At 43.1% G+C, this 19,304-nt stretch overlaps 1 protein-coding gene across 2 annotated transcripts in view; it reads left to right on the forward strand.

Moving 5' to 3' along the window:
• DGKQ (diacylglycerol kinase theta) overlaps positions 1 to 19,304 on the forward strand; it is a 75,529-nt gene that overhangs the window by 33,889 nt on the left and 22,336 nt on the right. For both annotated transcript variants that reach the window (XM_038770496.1, XM_038770497.1), the window contains exons 8-13: positions 2,755 to 2,855; positions 4,263 to 4,486; positions 6,197 to 6,287; positions 11,331 to 11,385; positions 15,241 to 15,302; positions 17,646 to 17,796. In XM_038770496.1, the coding sequence (XP_038626424.1) occupies positions 2,755 to 2,855; positions 4,263 to 4,486; positions 6,197 to 6,287; positions 11,331 to 11,385; positions 15,241 to 15,302; positions 17,646 to 17,796 (684 nt within the window). The remainder of the gene's footprint in view (positions 1 to 2,754; positions 2,856 to 4,262; positions 4,487 to 6,196; positions 6,288 to 11,330; positions 11,386 to 15,240; positions 15,303 to 17,645; positions 17,797 to 19,304) is intronic.

Genomic DNA, 19,304 nt, shown 5'->3' on the forward strand with positions numbered 1-19,304 from the left:
TTGCTGTTGATTAAAGTTTTATTAATTATGCAACTTAAAATAGGTAGCATATCCTCTGTATCTTTTTTAGCTTTGGCTGATATCTAGAGGAAACCAAGCTATGTGTGTTACAGAGGGGAAAAATGTAAATAAAAAAACCCTGTGAACATTTAGTCACTTCAAAGGCCCAAATCTTCCTGGCTGCTTTCACCCACAATCTCAGCAGATTTTGGGCACTGTGGGTTATGCTGCAGTGAACTGGGTTTTTTTTTCAGTCAGGATAGATATTTTGACTTGTGTAAAGGGTCATAGTCACCTTGTTTACTTGTTTGGCTTGAGTCTTAACTGCTAGAAAAGGACATCTAAAGCCGCTGCCAACCCAATTTAGGGTTAAACTTTCAGACCCCTTTGAGCCCTAAGTGCCTTTTCTCATCTACTTCTTTGGGCAGCTTCAGTCAGTCAGTAAGTTATGTATTGAGTTTCCACAGGCTGCTTGGCAATGTATTAGACCCAGCCCACCTGGGTACGCCAGCTAAATGGGTGGGAAATGTGAGAAGTAGACATCCCTCATCATGGCACCACTTAGTCAACTCAGTGGTATTCCGGATTTCTTAGACTTTGTTAGTGCAGTCTATGATAATTGTGGTTCTTGTTAAGGGGTTACTGTGTGCCAGGCACTATATTTAGCTGTGCTAAAATAGCATCTTTGACTTGCCCACTTGGAGATTTTAAGGTCCTTGAAGGCAGGATCCATGTAGAATATTTACCATGCATCCCTAGTAGACTGCTGTGTATGCTGTGGGTGCTCAAAGTATCCTGAAAATCCATAAAGCCACATGGATTCCTGGCTCCCGCTCCCTCCCCTCATTTTTACTGCCAGATTGGGACTGAGGGGCCCTCAAAGTTGTGGGGGATGCCGATATCCCTCATGCTTAGCATTAGTCTCCATTCCTCCCCTCCCCTAATGAAGCCCCAGCATGGGCAGACTGGAGATGGGGCTCTAAAAAAAAAAAAGGCACTGGAAGAGGAGAGTGGACACTTATTATTAATCAGTCAATCGTATTTATTGAGCGCTTACTATGTGCAGAGCACTGTACTAAGCGCTTCATCATTATTATTATTATTATTGACAATGTTGGGCGGGGGGTATGTCAGGAGGATAAGCGCTTAGTACAGTGCTCTGCACAAAGTAAGTGCTCAATAAATATGATCGAATTGAAAGAATGTCATGCCATGGAAAGTGGTTTGGGTATTGTCAGTGGTAGGAATGACTATTGGCTGAAGAATTTGGTGATATTGGAAAGAGTGAGGAAGCACCTCTCTACACCAGGACTGAATACCAAAGTAACCCCAAGTAGAGATACCACTGCCCCACCAAAACCAGCAATAAAATGCTCTCCCATCGTCATAAATACTCCTGGCTTCAATAATATCTGTGGTCATAAGCTACGCTTCCTCCTGCTAATTTTCTGGGATCCTTCAATTTGAATATATAGACATATATATTTTAATGGCATTTAAATGCTTACTATGTTCCACACACTGTACTAAGTGCTAGGGTAGATACAAGCTAATCTGTTTGGATATAGGCCCTGTCCCACATGGGGCTTACGGTTACATTTTACAGATGAGGGAACTGAGGCCCAGAGAAGTGAAGTGACTTGCCCAAAGTAACACAGCAGACAAGTGGCAGAGCAGGGATTAGAACCGAAGTCCTCTGATTCCCGGGCCCGTGCTCTATCCACTACACCGCACAGCTTCTCATGAACATCTCAAGCAGCCATTAGTTTTCTTCACTGTTCTCCTTGATCCTAAGTTTATCCAGGACTGCAGGATTGCCCCTAAATCAGTGAAGATTTTAGTTAGGTTCTCACTTTGTTGATCTGTCGCTGCCAAGCTAAACCTCATAAGACAGCCACTGTGTTCCTGAAAAGCATCGTCCCTCTAGATTGCAAATCATCCTGCCCTTCCTCAGGAGACCTTATTCTTGGAGTGTCACGCTATGTTAAGGATTCTGAAATTTCTGTCTGATCGCAATTACGTAGTTAGACATTCATCTCCAGCATGCACCTACCTCAACTGTCACCTTTGCTCCTAGAGTCTTCTATACTACTTCCGCATCTCTCCCAGTGCTCAGTACAGTGTTCCGCACACAGAAGCACTTAATAAATATGACTACTACAAGTGGCGGAGCTGTGATTAGAGCCGAGGTCCTTCTGACTGCCAGTCCTGTGTTCTAGCCATTAAGCCATGCTGCTACACCTCAGTCATAGGTTATTCTGGAGTTGTGCAGATAGGGCTAACCAAGGAAAGCTTCCCGGAGGAGGGGGATCTTGATTTATTATCCTGTGCTCTTGACCAAGCAGCAAATACATCTGAGCTTTTGATGGTAATGGATAAATGGAAAAGAAAAGCAAGGCATCTGCTCTTAGGTATTACTATGGTTATGATTTATTAATAAGAACTCTTTCCATCACACTGCATTTTTTGCCAAGTGTTTTAGTAGGTCAAGCCCATTAGCTTTTACTCTGACCACACCATGTACAATTAAACATTACATTTTAAGTCTAAGATCTTGACCTGGAGCAATCAGAAATAATGAAAATAGTGTCTGCTCTTCCTCGTTCACCGAAGCACGGCATGTACTTCAATGCACCCAGAGGACATTCGGTATTCAATTCTTTTGATTCTGATTTCATATCACTGTCTTAATATTATTTAATTATGATTTTGTAGTATTTACTTTAATAAAACCAAAATACTTTGTTCTCTTAGGCAAACAAACATTGAAGATTTTTGATGGTAATGATGCGATAAAACGCAATCAGTTTCGGCTGATCACCATTCCAAGAATAGCCCAAAATGAAGAGGTTTTGGTAAGAGATAAGAAATAGTCACGTGTGATTATTTCTGCCCCACCAACCGGAACAGATTTAGGACTGCTCACAGCTATTTGGCATAAACTTACGAGCATAAGAAATGCCGTATTGGGTCAGACCAGTGGCCCAACCAGTCTAGCAATCTGTTGCTGACAGTGGCACCAAAGGATGCTGGGAGGAACTGTGATGGTTGCTCTCCTTGACCTCCAACTGCAAGGTTAGGAATCTACCTTTGAACGTCCCTAATTTCCTCCTAGTAACTTATCACTGTCCGCTGAAGCTATTTCAACCCTTCCTGAGCCTTCCAATATCTAACCTTTCTCTCTAGCAACCCATTGTGGACCTCATCTGTGAATTTGTCCAAACCCCTCTTAAGCCTTCTGCTATTTTTAGTCTGCCCAACATCCTGGGGGTAACTAATTCCACATGTGTACCATCGACTTGGTGAAGGAGTGTTTCCAGTTTTTTTTTTTTTTTGTGTGTGTGTGTGTGTGTCCCCGTGTCCTGAACCTAACATCTTCAAATTTACAGTTATGCCCTCTTGTCCTCATGTTGACGGATTTGGTGAACAATTGTGTATTCACCTTGTTCATAGTCTGTGTGATTTAATAATAATGGCATTTAAGTGCTTACTAGCTGCCAAGCACTGTTCCAAGCCTTGGATTTGTTAGCTTTCAATCATGTCTCCCCTCATCTTTCCTCTTTCCAGTCTGGAGGTGCTTCATCCCTTCTCTCCCCCTTATCACAGTGGGTTCTCCTTATCTGCTATTTACATGTCTATAGTCTGTGTTGGGGGAAAAATAAAATGGCTTGCTTTCTCACTCATCCCATCCCCTTAATCTTTCCATCTTCACAGCTGCCTGATGCACAAAGCCCTCATCTGCTCTGTCATAATAGCACTCACTCTCAAATGGTCAGCATTTGGAGTTGTGCTAGGGACTTGTTAGAGATTATTCCTCAGTGTAGTTTAGGTGACATTTGACTCCAACCTTCTTTGTGTCTTTGTCTCTCTCTGTCTATCTCTCTGTCTCTGACTCCATCTTCATACCCTGTTAGTGCCCTGGATAGCTGCCCTCCATGGAATTTCCTTTTTTCCCTGCTTAGCTCGGAGCCGGAATGGAGGGTGGGTGAGAGTTTGTCTGTGTCTTCGAATGTGGGTGTCTGAGTGTGTGATTAAAGTTGTCATCCCTAAAGCTACCACACAGTCCCACCTTGCCCTATCATGTGTGGGTGGTTTTCATTTTGCTCACTGATCTGGCTTAGCATTATGAACTTCAAATTTGGGACACCCCTTTCAAAGTCTTTGACTAAAAAACTCTTCACATGTATAGTTTATAATCGAATTATTTTAAAACAATGCTGTAATCTTTTAAGGCTAACACATATTTTCTTCTGGTGGTGTAGGAAGCTGCCCTGAGGGCATATTACATAAACGAAGATCTGCAAGACTTTATGCTTCAGACATTCACTCAGCAGGCCTTGGTTGATGAGGACATAGTTATGCGAAATGGAGTCACTGATGAAACCACCACTGGCTCAGTATTCAAAGAGTCTGCTCCTGAAGCTTGGATTATCAGAGCTAAACCCAAGGATCACGAAGTAATCAAAATTTATCCCGGCTGGCTGAAGTGAGTGTCATTGACTTGGCGCTTTAAAAATTGTGCTCAAATGGTTCAGATTCCCAATTACACTCTATTGAACATTTAATTCAGTCATATGATTAAGCACGCCAAACCAGCACGCTGGCTTTTCCCAGAGAGACTCAGTCAATTTAACCAAATACGATCACTCCCGGAATGAAAGAAAGAGTTCCTAACTGAAGTCGAACGATCTGTAAAGACCATGTCGCTATTAATCTATCTACCCGGGGATTGAAATGAAATGCCTGAAATTTCCAAGGGCAGAATGCTTGCTTAAATATTTTTTAAACACCTTTTTTTAAGAAAAGTTTTGGAAATAAACCATTAAAAACTTTTGTGGGCATTCTAGTCTGAGAAACAAGTAGACTGGAAATTGAAGCAGTTTAGACCGTTGCATCCTTTTAGACATAAATCCTAATGCATTTAAGAAGGAACAGCAGATGAGTTGTTTTATTTGATCGGCAGTGAGGAACGATTTTAGGAAGACCTTGTTCTTTCTGCCCTAGTTTCTCCCCCCTCATTATCAAGAGTATATTTAACAATAAAGAACACTTAATTGCCTTTGCTCTTATTTACATATTCCCCAAAATGATTTCACTGATTAGTCACCCAGAAATGTCCTGCTTTTGGGCTGTCAATCTGAAACCTAAAGTTTCAGCTGGTGACCACCTTCCTTTTTTCCTTTCTTTTTTTTTTTTCCTTACCAAACAAGGATTGGAGTTGAGAAATATTGTTAGTGGATCATATTTGTGCGAGACTATGGAGTTCTGTGATGCAGTGTTTGAGAATGAAAACATTTTGTAATCACCATTTGTCTTCCTCCTCACTCTTCCCTTGTCCCACGTCTTCTCACTCATCTATCCCAGCTCATCCTCTCCTTGATTTCTGTTTTTCTTTTCTCTTCTCTTCTTCCGCCACCCACCCCACCCATTTTCCTTTGCTCCCTGCTATCTTATGCCTCACCCATATCCCATTTTGTTTTCTTGTTGGTGGGAAGGGGAGGGCTGCAGTAACTTCCAAACTCCACATTCCAGAATCTGCCAGCCCCTTATTTCTGGACTCTGCTTTGGAATGTGGTGGCTTGGAGATGAAAGCCAGCCCTGTGCAGTGTAGTGTACTGTCCTCACCACCCTGCCCCTTGAGAGGGGCCCATCTTTCGCTGCTGTGTTCATTTTCTGGCAGCCCATATCCCTCACCCCCATATCCTCCTTTACCCTTACTGAGGTACTCCCAACTACACCAAACCCTTTAGTTTGGTAGGCCAAATGGTAGCACTATAAATTGAAATTGATGGTGAACAAGGGTTTTGCTTTCAATGAGCTTTGGCACTCTGGTGCCAATAACAGGGCTGAGTGAGATAAGTTGCACCAGAAGTTTGAGCTCCTCATGGGCTTTTAAAAAAAGTTCCTAAGTGATATAAAATTTAGAGGTGAGTGAATTTTTCAAACTCAGTAGTGAGAGAAGCCATTATGTCATATATGGGCAGTGTCATCATTGAACCAAAAGACACCTCTATGTATGTAGGGTTGACAGTTGTGCGCTGAAACCACTTTCTCATTTCACAAATGCCATTGGATTTTCAATCACTGCTCATCTGGACTAACAGAACACCTACAAAAGAAATGCTTCACATCTTCAGAGCTATAACTATATTAATAATGAGATAATTTAAATAATTTAAATTATTTTCCTGTCTAGGATAGGGGTGGCTTATATCTCCCTCCGAGTAAAGAAAGAGAGCACGGCTCAGACGGTGGTGAGAGAAGTACTCCCGTTACTAGGACGACAGGTAAAAATTTATGGTCGACACTATTTGTTATTTCCGGGTGGTATTTTCATTCTGTTGTGTGTATCAATATATGTTTAATGTAGCTAATGAGAATGATTGTTTTTTGCATTCTCTCTATTGTCCTCAGTAGTAAGATTGCCTATTATGTAGCAGATAGTAATCTGATTCTTTAGTCCTGCATTAAAACTGAAAAAAAAAAATGCTGTTCACATCATACTGCCCACACTGCAGTTGCTGGTTTTCTGGAAGTGCCTTGTGGCAAGTTGGTGAGCTTTGAACAAAGTACAAGTGCTGCAATCAGAAACGAGTGTTCAGAGACACAGCGTGACCTGGTGGAAAGAGCTTGGGCTTGGGAGTCAGAGGTCATGGGTTCTAATCCCAGCTCCACCACTAATCAGCTGTATGACTTTAGGCAAGTCACTTAACTTCTCTGTGCTTCAGTTACCTCATCTGTAAAAAGGGGATTAAGACTGTGAGCCCCACGTGGGACAACCTGATTACCTTGTATCTACCCCAGCACTTAGAACAGTGCTTGGCACATAGTAAGCGCTTAACAAATGCCATTATCATCATCATATGGAGAGGTTGCCCCTGAGGCCAGGTGGATTCCCTTATATGCAAATCACCCTCAGTTTCCTCATCTGTAAAGTGGGGATTAATAATAATAATAATTATGTTGGTATTTGTTAAGCACTTACTGTGTGCCAAGCACTGTTCTAAGTGCTGAGGTAGATACAAGGTAATCAGGTTGTCCCAAGCAGCGTGGCTCAGTGGGAAGAGCATGGGCTTTGGAGTGAGAGGTCATGGGTTCAAATCCCGGCTCTGCCAATTACCAGCTGTGTGATTTTGGGCAAGTCACTTAACTTCTCTGGGCCTCAGTTACCTCATCTGTAAAATGGGGATTAAGACTGTGAGCCCCACGTGGGACAACCTGATCACCTTGTAACCTCCCCAGCCCTTAGAACAGTGCTTTGCACATAGTAAGTGCTTAATAAATGCTATCATTATTATCTCCATTTTTACAGATGAGGTAATTGAGGCACAGGGAAATGAAGTGACTTGCCCAAGGTCACACAGCTAACAAGCAGCGAAGCCGGGATTAGAACCCATGACCTTTGATTCCCAAGCCCGGGCTCTTGCCACTAAACCACCCTCCAAGCTTGTGAGCCCCACGTGGGATGTGGACTTGATTAGCTTGTATCTACCTCAGGGATTGGTACAGTGCCTGGCACTTAGCACTCAATAAACACTTTAAAAAAAAATAAATCTGTCTCCTGGTGCTACTGTTTCAGTGGTAGGATTATACAAATCCTTCTTTGTTCCTAGGGAGTTAATTGATATCCAGCTTCCTTGCCATCATCCTCATCATCAGTATTAATCTCGTTCTGGGTGCAGGGCACCTACTAGGTGTTTGGGAAAATATGATAGCAGTGCTCTGCTCTGCTATCCAGGCTCCAGCCTTCAGGCTCTGCTCTTGAGGAGTTTACAGTCTAATGTAGATTCCTGTCTCCATTCCCAGCATTAGCTTTCAACTTTAGCAGCAGAGGGGACGTAAGGCCGACTGAAAGGCAGACCTCCAGCTCTACAGTTAGCACATCTTTTGCAGTTTCAATTATTCATTCACTCGTATTTATTGAGCTCTTACTGTGTGCAGAGCACTGTACTAAGCATTTCAATTAGCCTGAATATACAGTAAACTTCTGTGTTAATTAGTCTCAGGCGAACCCAGATTTGCTTGGTTAATCTAGAAATGTGTTAACTTGAACCTGAATTGACGTTTTGCATGAAAAACAGTCTTTTAAAACGTTCAGTATAATGGAATTTTAATTAATTATATTCAGCACTTATGTGCCACATTCTGTCACGCGCTGGGGTAGATGTGAGATAATTAGATTGGACACAGGTCTTGTCCCACATGGACTCATATTTTCCAGAAGAGGAATCAGAGGCAGAGAGATGTTCAGTGATTTACCCAAGATCGCCCAGCAAACTAGTGGCAGTACTGAGATTAAAACACAGGTTTCCTGACTTTCAGTTTCATGCTCTTTCCTCTAGGCTATGTTGCCTCTCTGGCTTGCGATTGTGGGAACTGTTAAAACAAGAGTCCACTGTACAGAGAAACAAGTTCAATTATTTACTGAGCGCCTACCCTGTGCAGAGAACTGTGTTAAGGCATTGGAGAGTTCAAAAGAATTAGCATACCTGAAACCTGCCTTGGAAGAGCAGTTTAGCGGGGGAGACACTTAAATTACAGATGAAAGGAAGTAATGGAGTATATGTACGTAAGTGCTGTAGGAGGTTGTGAGTCCTTAAGTAATTAGGTGGCACAGATGGGCTGCAGTGGTGAAGATATAAATGGGGAGATTGGAGATTAATTGAGGAAGATTTCATGGAGGAGATATGCTTTCAGAAGGGCTTTATAGATGGGGAGAGTTGTGGTCTTTTGGGTATGAAGCAGGAGGGAGTTCCAGGCAGTGGAGAGAGTGTGGGCAAGATGTCGCCGGAAAATGAGAAGAAATCAAATGGCAATGAGTAGGTTAGTTTGAGGAAAACAAAGAGTGTGAGCTGGGGTGTAGTGGGAGAAGAGATTAGATAAGTAGGAGGAAGAGGTATAATCGAGGGCTTGAAAGTCAAGTTACGAGTGTCCACTTGATGAGGATGGGAATGGGTTTTTCAGGAGTAAGAGATGTATGCAGAATGATGTTTTAGAAAAAAAGGCCTCAGCATGAAGGATGGACTGGAGAGAGTAGAGACTTAAGCAGGGAGATCATATTCAGTAGTCGATCTGGGAAATGACAAGAGTGGTAAGCCATTTGGGCGATTCCTGGAAATGTTGTGGAGGAAGAATTGGCAGGATTTGGTGACAGACTGAATATGAAAATTGAAAGAGAAGGAGGTGTCAAGGGTTGTGGGCTTGCGAGACAGGGAGGGTAAATTTGGTGGAGGAGAGGATATGTGGGTGGGAGGTGTGAGAGGAAGATGAGAAGTTAAGTGTTAAACATACCGAGGGAAGCAGCCTGGCCTAGTGGAAAGAGCATGGGCCTGGGAGCAAGAGAATCTTGGTTCTAATCATGGCTCCATCATTTGTTTGCTTTGTGACTTTGGGAAAGTCACTTAACTTCTTTGTGCCTCAGTTTCCTCATCAGTAAAGTGGGGATTCAATACCTGTTCTCCTCCCTAGAGACTGTGAGCTCCATGTGGAACAGGGACTGTGACTGACTTGATTATCTTATGTCAACCCCCCGGGCTTGCCATGTAGTAAGCACGTAACAAATCTCACATTTATTATAATTATAGGTATCTTCTCTCTATTTTAAAAACTAGAAGATTGTTACAGACATTCTGCCACATCTTTTCAGATGGGGCAATATGTTCTCCCAGCACTTAATTGTAATCCACAGTGATCAAAATATTTATCCTATGCGCAAAGTCTAAAACTACACAAAGATGGTTCAAAATAGAAATTATTTCATAAGAAAGAAAATACCTTTGGTAGTTCAGGTTCCATAGCATCATTTTCCTTATCTATAGAAATGACTACCTTCTCCCTAGACTGTAAGCCCTGCGTGGGACAGGGGAAGTGTCTGACTTGAATATCTTATCAACCCCAGCACTTAGTGCAATGCCTGGCACATAGTGCTTAAAAAATACCACAAATCATTGTCATCCTTTACCTCATCAGAAAATCATAATTTTTGTCCAGATTCACAGGTGTCATGCTCATCTTTACCTGATTTGAACTGAGTTGGTACAGTCCTTGGATTGCACAGTACTCTCATTGAATGGCTACATTAGTTCTAGTCAGCCATGTATGTAATTGAAGGTTTGACTTAAGGGCATGGTGCTTTAGTGGCAGCGATTCCATTTTTTTAATTACAGGAAATTAATGTGATGTTCTGGCCAATTAACAAAGAAGGATTCTGGGTTGTTCTATCAGTTCTGATCCTTTAGGTCCAACAAACGTGGAAGAAGTCACTAGAACAATCTTCTCTTGAAGAGGAAGGAATGAATTGGCTCTTCTAAAGTCGTCCCACCCAACAGATTTTTTAGGGCCGGGGGAGTCAGTCAGTCAGTCGTATTTATTGAGGGCTTACTGTGTGTAGAGCACTGTACTGTGCACTTGAGAGAGTACAGTATAACAATATAACAGACACATTCCCTGCCCACAATGAGCTTATGGTGTAGAGGGGGAGACAGACATTAATATAAATAAATAAAATTACATAAGATATGTACATAAGTGCTGTGGGGCCAGAAGTGGGGATGAATAAAGGGAGCAAGTTAGGGTGAAGCAGAAGGAAGTGGAAGAAAGGGTTTGTAACCTACAGCTTCCAAGAAACTTTGTTGCAAAACTGTTCCCAATGGCTAATGAGTTCTTGTGAAAGTATAGTCTGCTTCTCCAATTAGTATCCAATTATTTCCCCAGAATATCTCAATTTTACCTTCTCTCATCTTTTTCACCTTGCCATCCACTTAGTAGGTAATCTGATTTTTAGATTCAGCATTGCAAACCTACAGTGGTGTTTTCCACATGTTTTGAATGCACGTGCCACGAGAGATCATGTCTCTTTAAGGTCCTTTGGCTTAAGCTCATCACGGCATAAACCACAAGTGAGACTGAGACCTGATTTCACAGTTTTAATAATAATGATGACATTTATTAAGCGCTTACTATGTGCAAAGCACTGTTCTAAGCACTGGGGAGGTTACAAGGTGATCAGGTTGTCCCACGGGGGGCTCCAGTATAAACCCCAAGTCCCCCAAAACTAGATTGGGGGCTTTATATTTAATAAGTGTACAAAGCTCTGTGTACAGTAAGCACACAGTCAATACCATTGATTGATAAGTGGTTTCAATAGTGGCAACGAAACATCCTTTGAAGGGAGGAAGGGAGCAAAGACCGAAGATAGAGATCCCAGAATGACTTACAGAGAAGAAAATGGAAAATATTAATCTTGCTCTTAATTACTGAAGCAGTAGCACTTGGAAGGGTTTGTTACCTTTGATAAATCCTAATAAATATTAATGTCTCATTTTTGACAGACAGAGAGTCTCGAGAATTTCCGATTGGTGGAGGTGTTTATGGGCAGCAGGCAAGGTAAGATGATCCACAGAGTTTTGTGGTTTTCTTTTTGAACGCGTTAGTTTAGGCCTACAGGCTAAGGTGGCTTCCAATAGTTTTCTGATTAATATTTTTAACTAGTTGCTTGGTGCCATATGGTTAGGCTTACTCCCCATCCCCACCCCAATTTGCTTAGTAAAAGCAAAATCAACAATATTTATGTTTTTTATGTTTGCTGCTTTTTTCTCTGTCAGTCAATTGTATTTACTGAGCACTTACTATGTGCAGAGCACTGTACTAAGTACTTGGGAAAATACAATATAACAGACACATTCCCTACCCACAACGAGCTTATTGGACACGAGTGAACCAGTCTTTTGCAATTTCACGTGACTTCTAATGTATACTGTGGAATAATGTTGCTGTACTAAATTTGCAAAATCCTATCGAAATTATTTTGTTCAAAAATGATGAAATAATGTGGGGAAAGAGATTCCATACACAGCTGTTGATTTTCTCTGAACTCTAAATTCATGACAGAATGGTCTACTGAAAAGATCCATGGATTGAAGTCAAGAGACCTAGGTACTAGTCAAGGCCCTGCTGGTAACTGGTGATCTTGAGCAAATCACCTTCATTGTGAATCTGTTCTCCCATCCGTGAAGTAATATTTGTTTTTCTCCACTTCACAGAAATGTGAGAATATATTTTTTCTAATCTACCAAAGGTCAGATGCAAAAATAAATAAAATGAAGTGTAAGGTCATGGGAAGGGATGGGGAGGCCGGAGACAAAAGACATTATTGAAATAATGTGAAAGTGGAAAAGGGCTGCCTCTGGAACCAGTTCCCAGATCTTCTCTAGACTGTAATCTCCTTATGGGAAAGGGATCTGTCTGTTTATTGTTGTATTGTATTTTCCCAAGCACTTAGTACAGTGCTCTGCACGCAGTAGGTACTCAATAAATACGATTTAATGAATGAATGAATGAATGCGGAATGGGCTTTGAAGTTGCAGACTTCACCACACCTGCTATAGAGATCTAATCAATCCCACTTGGACTCTGCACCAATAACATGCCAGAACTAAGAACCAATTCAGAACTAAAAACAGGGGTCACTCCAGAGTAGTGATGATGATGATGATGGCATTTGTTAAGCGCTTACTATGTGCAAAGCACTGTTCTAAGCACTGGGGGAGGTTACAAGGTGATCAAGTTGTCCCACAGGGGGCTCACAGTTTTAATCCCCATTTCACAGCTGAGGTAACTGAGGCACAGAGAAGTGAAGTGACTTGCCCAAAGTCACACAGCTGACAGTTGGCAGAGCCGGGATTCTCTGACAATAGCTCGCACATTGTGTTGACATGATTGATTCTTCACTGAAATACCATTAGAACAATTATCAAGGAAGAAGAGTTTCAAAACCTGTCTCTAAGAACGAGCTTTGAATTTAGTAGCTTAATTGGCAGATGGATTCTAACTCAAGGGGAATTCAAGCAGCCAGAGAATACTGTGGGGCAAGTTCACTATCGTGGCCTGATCCTGGGCTGGGATGAGACTTGGTAGCCAGCAAAGGAGATGGAGTGGTGGGAAGAGGTGTGAGTATGAGGAAGGCAAGGTGGGGAAAGTGAAGGTCGTTAAGTGTGTAATTGTCTTCAAACTCTCCTTGGGGCTAGATTTTTATTTTACAGTGTTTTAATATCTTTCACCGTGATAAAGTAATTCAATTTTAAGGAGTCTGGTTTCTCACCCCAAATCCATAGTTGAATTCACTAAGAGAATCCAATTTATTTTATCATGTTCATTTAAAGCCATTTTAGACAATAGCCTGAATCCTTTTATTGTAATTTAAGATTGCCCTAATATCATTCCTGTTCATTAGTCAATTATGCTGTAACATTCTATCACCCTGATCCCTTCTGCTTCTTCAAAACTGCTGTAATTAAAGCTGGGAGCCAAGAAACTATTGACAACTACAGCATATGTAACTTTTTGATATTCCTTGTTAAGGAAACACAGGATACTATTAGACTTTACACTTACCACGTGCAGGACACTGCACTAAGTGCTTGAAGAGTATAATGCAACAGAGTTGGTAGACATGTTCCCTGCCCACCTGGAGCTTACAGTTTAGAGGGGGAGACAGACATTAAAATAAATTATGGATATATACAGAAGTGCTGTGGGGCTGAGGGCGGGATGAATATCAAGGGCTTAAAGGGTACAGATCAAGTGCAGAGGCGATGCAGAAAAGAGAGGAAATTGGGGAAATGAGGGCTTAGCTGGGGAAGACCTCTTGTAGGAGATGTGATTTTAATGTAGCTTTGAAGGTGGGGAGAGTGAATGCCTGTCGGATATGAAGTGGGAGAGAGTTCCAGTCCAGAGGCAGGATGTAGGTTAGGGGTCGGTGGTGAGATAGACGAGATTGAGGTATAGCGTGTAGATTGGTGTTGGAGGAGCAAAGTGTGTGGGCTGGGTTGTAGTAGGGACTTGTAGAGGTAAGATAGGAGGGGACAAGCTGATTTGAGTATTTTAAAGCCAATGGTAAGGAGTTTGAAGTGGAGGTGGATGGGCAACCATTGGAGATTTTTGAGGACTGGCAAGATGTGGACTGAATATTTTTGTAGAAAAATGATCTGGGTAGCAGAGTGAAATGAGGACTGGAATGGGGAGAGGCAGGAGGCAGGGAGGTCAGCAAGGAGGCCGATGCAGTAGTCAAGGTGAGACATAAATGCTTGGGTCAACACAGTAACAGTTTGGATGGAGAGGAAGAAGTGGATTTTAGTGATGTGAAGGAAGAACCAACAGTATTTGGTGACATTGAATATGTGGGTTGAATAAGAGAGATGAGTTGAGGATAATGCAAAGGTTATGGGTCTGTGAGACAGGGAGGGTGGTGGTATTGTCTTCAGAGGTGGGAAAGACATGGAGAGGAGGAGTTCTCTTTTGGACATGGTAAGTTTGAGGTGTCCTGAAAGCAGGAGGAAATGCGAGACTGCAGAGGAGAGAGGTCAGGGCTGGAGATGTAGATTTGGGAATCATCCACGTAGAGGTGGTAGTTGAAGCCGTGGGAACGAATGAGTTCTCTAGGTGGGTGTAGATGTAGAATAGAGGGAGACCCAGACTGAGTTAGAGGGTGGGAGGCAGAGGAGGAGCTTGTAAAAGAGATGGAGAAGGGGTAGCCAGAGGGATAGGAGGAGAACCAGGGGAGGACAGTGTTGGTGAAGTCAAGCGTAGATATTGTTTCAAGGAGACGAGGGTGATCCACAGTGTTGAAGGCATCTGAGAAGTGGAGAAGGATTGTGGTGGAGTAGAGGCCATCGGATTTGGTAAGGAGGTCACTGTTGACCTTAGAGAAGGCAGTTGCAGTGGAGTGAAAGAGGTGGAAGCCAGATTGGAGGCATATGGAAGAAGTTGCAGGCATATGGCTAAATACAGTCCAGTAAAGAGGATCACATCAAATAACTGCCTTGGAAGGTCTCTTCTGTTAGCAGTCCTTGCCGTAAGAATTATAATTCCCAATCAGGTTTTTATGCACTGGAGCAGTAGTTTAGGAAATTTGCAATGGCCCAGAAGAATTGGTGTACCTTTATACCCAAATGGGATCAGGCCCGTTCATATTTCCCTTGGAATATACGCTCAATATTATTTAGTTTCTACAGGTTTTTATATAAGTTCTTACTGCGAGTGTATTTCAGAACCTCTTCAATTCGTGTGGTGTAAATTTTACAGAAAACAGATGTCTTCCATACTTTTTGAAATACTTTGAAGGTTATAAAGTAGCTGAAACTATGGGTGGTTTTAAGAAGATTTAGGGTTTTTGATGATTTTATCTAAACATAATCACATATTTTTTAACCATAAACTCTCATGTTTTTTTTTGTTTTTTAGTTCAGCGAATGGTACTGGAAGACCAGGAATTAATTCTTGGCAGGCTTAAAACACTAAGAAAGGTAAAGAAATGTATTTTTAGTCAACTAGACAGGTAAAATTTTTAAGGCATTATGAGATTTTAGTGGATTTTTGCCCAAAGAAATCCAGAAGTCCAGAAGAAGCAGTCGCTTACTGATTTTCAATGATCTTTCGGCTACTCAAAGTCTGGGGGAAATGTGTTTTCACTTACACTCATGATAGATTTCCGTATAGAGGAAGCTAGAAACTGTAGTGGCTTTTTCTTTGGCAGCTCAACATTTCTTTAGGGTGCATGGTGATATAATAATCTTGTTCAGTCAGTGCACCTGTAATGCACAGGTTGTATTCTTGATAATTTGCTTTGCACCTCTTTCACCTCGACCAGGGCCAGATTGCCTGTGTGGAAACAAATTCTTCTGACACCGTAGTGCATTGTTTCCAAACAAATATGTGCTGTATCCAGATGAGTGCACATTGTGGGAGAACATTCACTAATTCCTCAAGAGTCTTCTATCCACAGCGTATAATGAAAACATGTGGTAGAGCTGACTGTATATTGGGATTTCTCCTGTCTGGCATCTGCATCTCTGCCCCTGCTCTCTCCCCCTCCCTCCAGGCTCGCATCTCCTCCTGCCTTCAGGACATCTCCATCCCTCTCCCTGACTTTCCCATCACTGTTGACGGCAATACCATCCTTCCCGTCTCACAAGCCCGCAACCTTGGTGTCATCCTCGACTCCGCTCTCTCGTTCACCCCTCAGATCCAAGCCATCACCAAAACCTGCCGGTCTCACCTCCGCAACATTGCCGAGATCCGCCCTTTCCTCTCCATCCAAACCGCTACCCTGCTCGTTCAAGCTCTCGTCCTATCCCGTCTGGACTACTGCATCAGCCTTCTTTCTGATCTCCCATCCTCGTGTCTCTCCCCACTTCAATCCATACTTCATGCTGCTGCCCGGATTGTCTTTGTCTGGAAGCGCCCTGGGCATGTTACTCCCCTCCTCAAAAATCTCCAGTGGCTACCAATCAACCTACGCATCAGGCAGAAACTCCTCACCCTTGGCTTCAAGGCTCTCCGTCGACCTCGCCCCCTCCTACCTCACCTCCCTTCTCTCCTTCTACAGCCCAGCCTGCACCCTCCGCTCCTCTGCCACTAATCTCCTCACTGTGCCTCGTTCTCGCCTGTCCCACCATTGACCCCCGGCCCACGTCATCCCCCTGGCCTGGAATGCCCTCCCCCTGCCCATCCGCCAAGCTAGCTCTCTTCCTCCCTTCAAGGCCCTACTGAGAGCTTACCTCCTCCAGGAGGCCTTCCCAGACTGAGCCCCCTCCTTCCTCTCCCCCTCGTCCCCCTCTCCATCCCCCCGTCTTACCTGCTTCCCTTCCCCACAGCACCTGTATATATGTATATGTTTGTACATATTTATTACTCTATTTTACTTGTACATATCTATTCTATTTATTTTGTTAATATGTTTGGTTTTGTTCTCTGTCTCCCCTTCTAGACTGTGAGCCCACTGTTGGGTAGGGATTGTTTCTATATGTTGCCAACTTGTACTTCCCAAGCGCTTAGTACAGTGCTCTGCACACAGCACTCAATAAATACAATTGATTGATTGATTGATCTTTGTTTCCTTCTTTTATCTTCTCCAGTCTGAGTGCCTCAGAAATGATAATCTTCCTCTCCTGTGAATATAGCTGTTTCCTTAGGCTCTTTGACTCCTTGTTTGCTATTCCTCCTGTCCTTCCCTATGATGATGATGATGGTATTTGTTAAGCACTTACTATGTGTCAAGCAGAGATCTAAGCGCTGGGGGAGATACAAGGTAATCAGGTTGCCCTACGTGGGGCTCGCAGTCCTAATCTCTATTTTACAGATGAGGTAACAGGCACAGAGAAGTTAAGTGGCTTGCTCAAGGTCACACAGCAGACAAGTGGTGGAGCCGGGATTAGAATCCATGTCCTCTGACTCCCAAGCCTATGCTCTTTCCACTAAGCCAAGCTCTGCCTTATCATTTTTCATGTCTCTGTCCAGTGCGGTTGTACAGTACAACATTGTGGGCTGACTCTGGAGTTTTGGGTACTTTGTCTTTAGGGATGAACTCTATCTCCAGGCTATTCAGACTGCATTCTTGGAAGATGAGCTCCTGGTCTTCCCACCTTCATCTTGCTGTTTGTCACCTCCACTTAACTTCTAGGATCAGTCAATCAATGGTATTTATTGAGTGCTCACTGTTTGCAGAGCACTGTACTAGGCTCTTGGAAGAGTACAATCCAACAGAGTTAATAGATGCAATCCCTGCCCACAAGGACTTCACAGTCTGGAGGGGGAGACAGACATTAAAGTAACATGAAGTAATTTCTGATTTTTTATTTTTCCCCCAGACTTCAGTACATCAGATGAATCATACAAGATTTTACATTGTAGAGAAAGATAATGCAGCCATCCAAATAAACCTGTTTATTGGTGGTCTGCCACTTCAGCTCTCTTCTGAAGAATACACTAAAATCCTACAGGATGACTTGGCTATTAAAAGTAAGTTAAGAATTATTTTTTTCTCAGAAGGCTAGGAAGTCTAATTTGCTTTCATGAGTAAGGTTTATACAATCCAGTATTTTCAGTAAACACCTAATATTGGCTACAGACTCTTATGAATCTGCCACATTGTCTGACGCATTCTTCATCCTGTTGGTTCTTTCTCCACAGTATTTCTCAAATCCACCCTTTTCTCTCCACCCACGTAGTTGTCACCCTGGTTCAAGTTCTCATCCTCTCCCTGTTAGACAACTTCAGCCTCATCACTCATCTCTCTGCCTATAACCTTTCTCCTCTTCAGTATGTACTACACTGTATTATCTGGATCATCTACCCAAACTTTGTTTGGAACACAACACTCCAATCTTCATAAACCTCTGGTGGTTATTCATTTCCCTCCTCATCAAAGATTTAAGGTTCCCACTTTAAGGTTCTCCACTAGCTCTCTTCCTCTTTCATACCTATTGTCTTCTCTCACTACTCCCCAGCTCACTCTCTTCACTTCTCCTAAGCATGCCTTCTTACTGTGCCTCCCTCTTGACTCTCCTACCTGCGACCTTTCTCTCACACCCTTCTCGCTGCAAGGAACTCCTTTCCTCTTCAAATCTCCCAGACCCCCAGAACTTCCCATTTTCACTGGTCATATAGTACACAGCCCACTGGAGCAGCACAGCCCTGCCTGTCATCTGCAGGTCTGGGCACACCCTGGAAATTTGCTTGAGGTTTCAGCCTCGACCAGCACAGGAGTCAAAACATTCCCTCTCTGATTCCAGTGCTGAATGGCTAGTAAGCTAGCTGGGCATCTGTTTGCCTCAGCCTGGTCGGTGTGGCCGATTTTACAGTAGAGCCACAAGGAGGCAGTGTAGTCTAGTGGACAGAGCACGGGACTAGGGGTCAGGAGGCCTGGGTTTGAGTCCCAACTGTGCCACTGACCTACTGCGTGACTTTGGGCAAGTCATTTAACCTCTATGGGCCTCAGTTTCCTCATCTGTAAAACGGGGATGAGAGTGAGCCCCCTGTGGGGCTGTGCCCAAATCTCTACTCCAGCAATTAGCCCATAGTAAGCACTCAGTAAATGCCAGTATTAGTCTAAAAAGGCAAAACCGACAGAGGAATGACTGGTTTGCCCTGCACCTTTGAAGGGCAAAATGTTTTTAGGCCAGTCCCAAGATTCCTGGCCTATCCTCAGTCCAGAGGACTTCCTAGGAAGCTGGGGTCAATTTCAGTTCCGTCCCAGGGAGTTGGGGCCATTCCAGGTAGGACTGGAGTGTGCCTACAGGTCCTGGAATCAAGCCAGGCTCCCAGCAGCACTCCAATTTAGAGATGTCCTGGGCCTCAGCCAAACCTCCGTTCCAAGCAGGAAACAAATCTCGTCTCTCTGCATTCAAAGCCATGGGCCTGGGCCAGCAGAAGTAAACCAGTTTCTGGGGACTTGGGGACAGTGTACCATTTGTTCTATTTGCTTTCTGGAATTTTTTCTAGCATCAGCTCAAATACTTTGAGTATTT

The sequence above is a fragment of the Tachyglossus aculeatus genome, chromosome X3 (genome assembly GCF_015852505.1).
Source record: "Tachyglossus aculeatus isolate mTacAcu1 chromosome X3, mTacAcu1.pri, whole genome shotgun sequence".
NCBI lineage: Eukaryota > Metazoa > Chordata > Mammalia > Monotremata > Tachyglossidae > Tachyglossus > Tachyglossus aculeatus.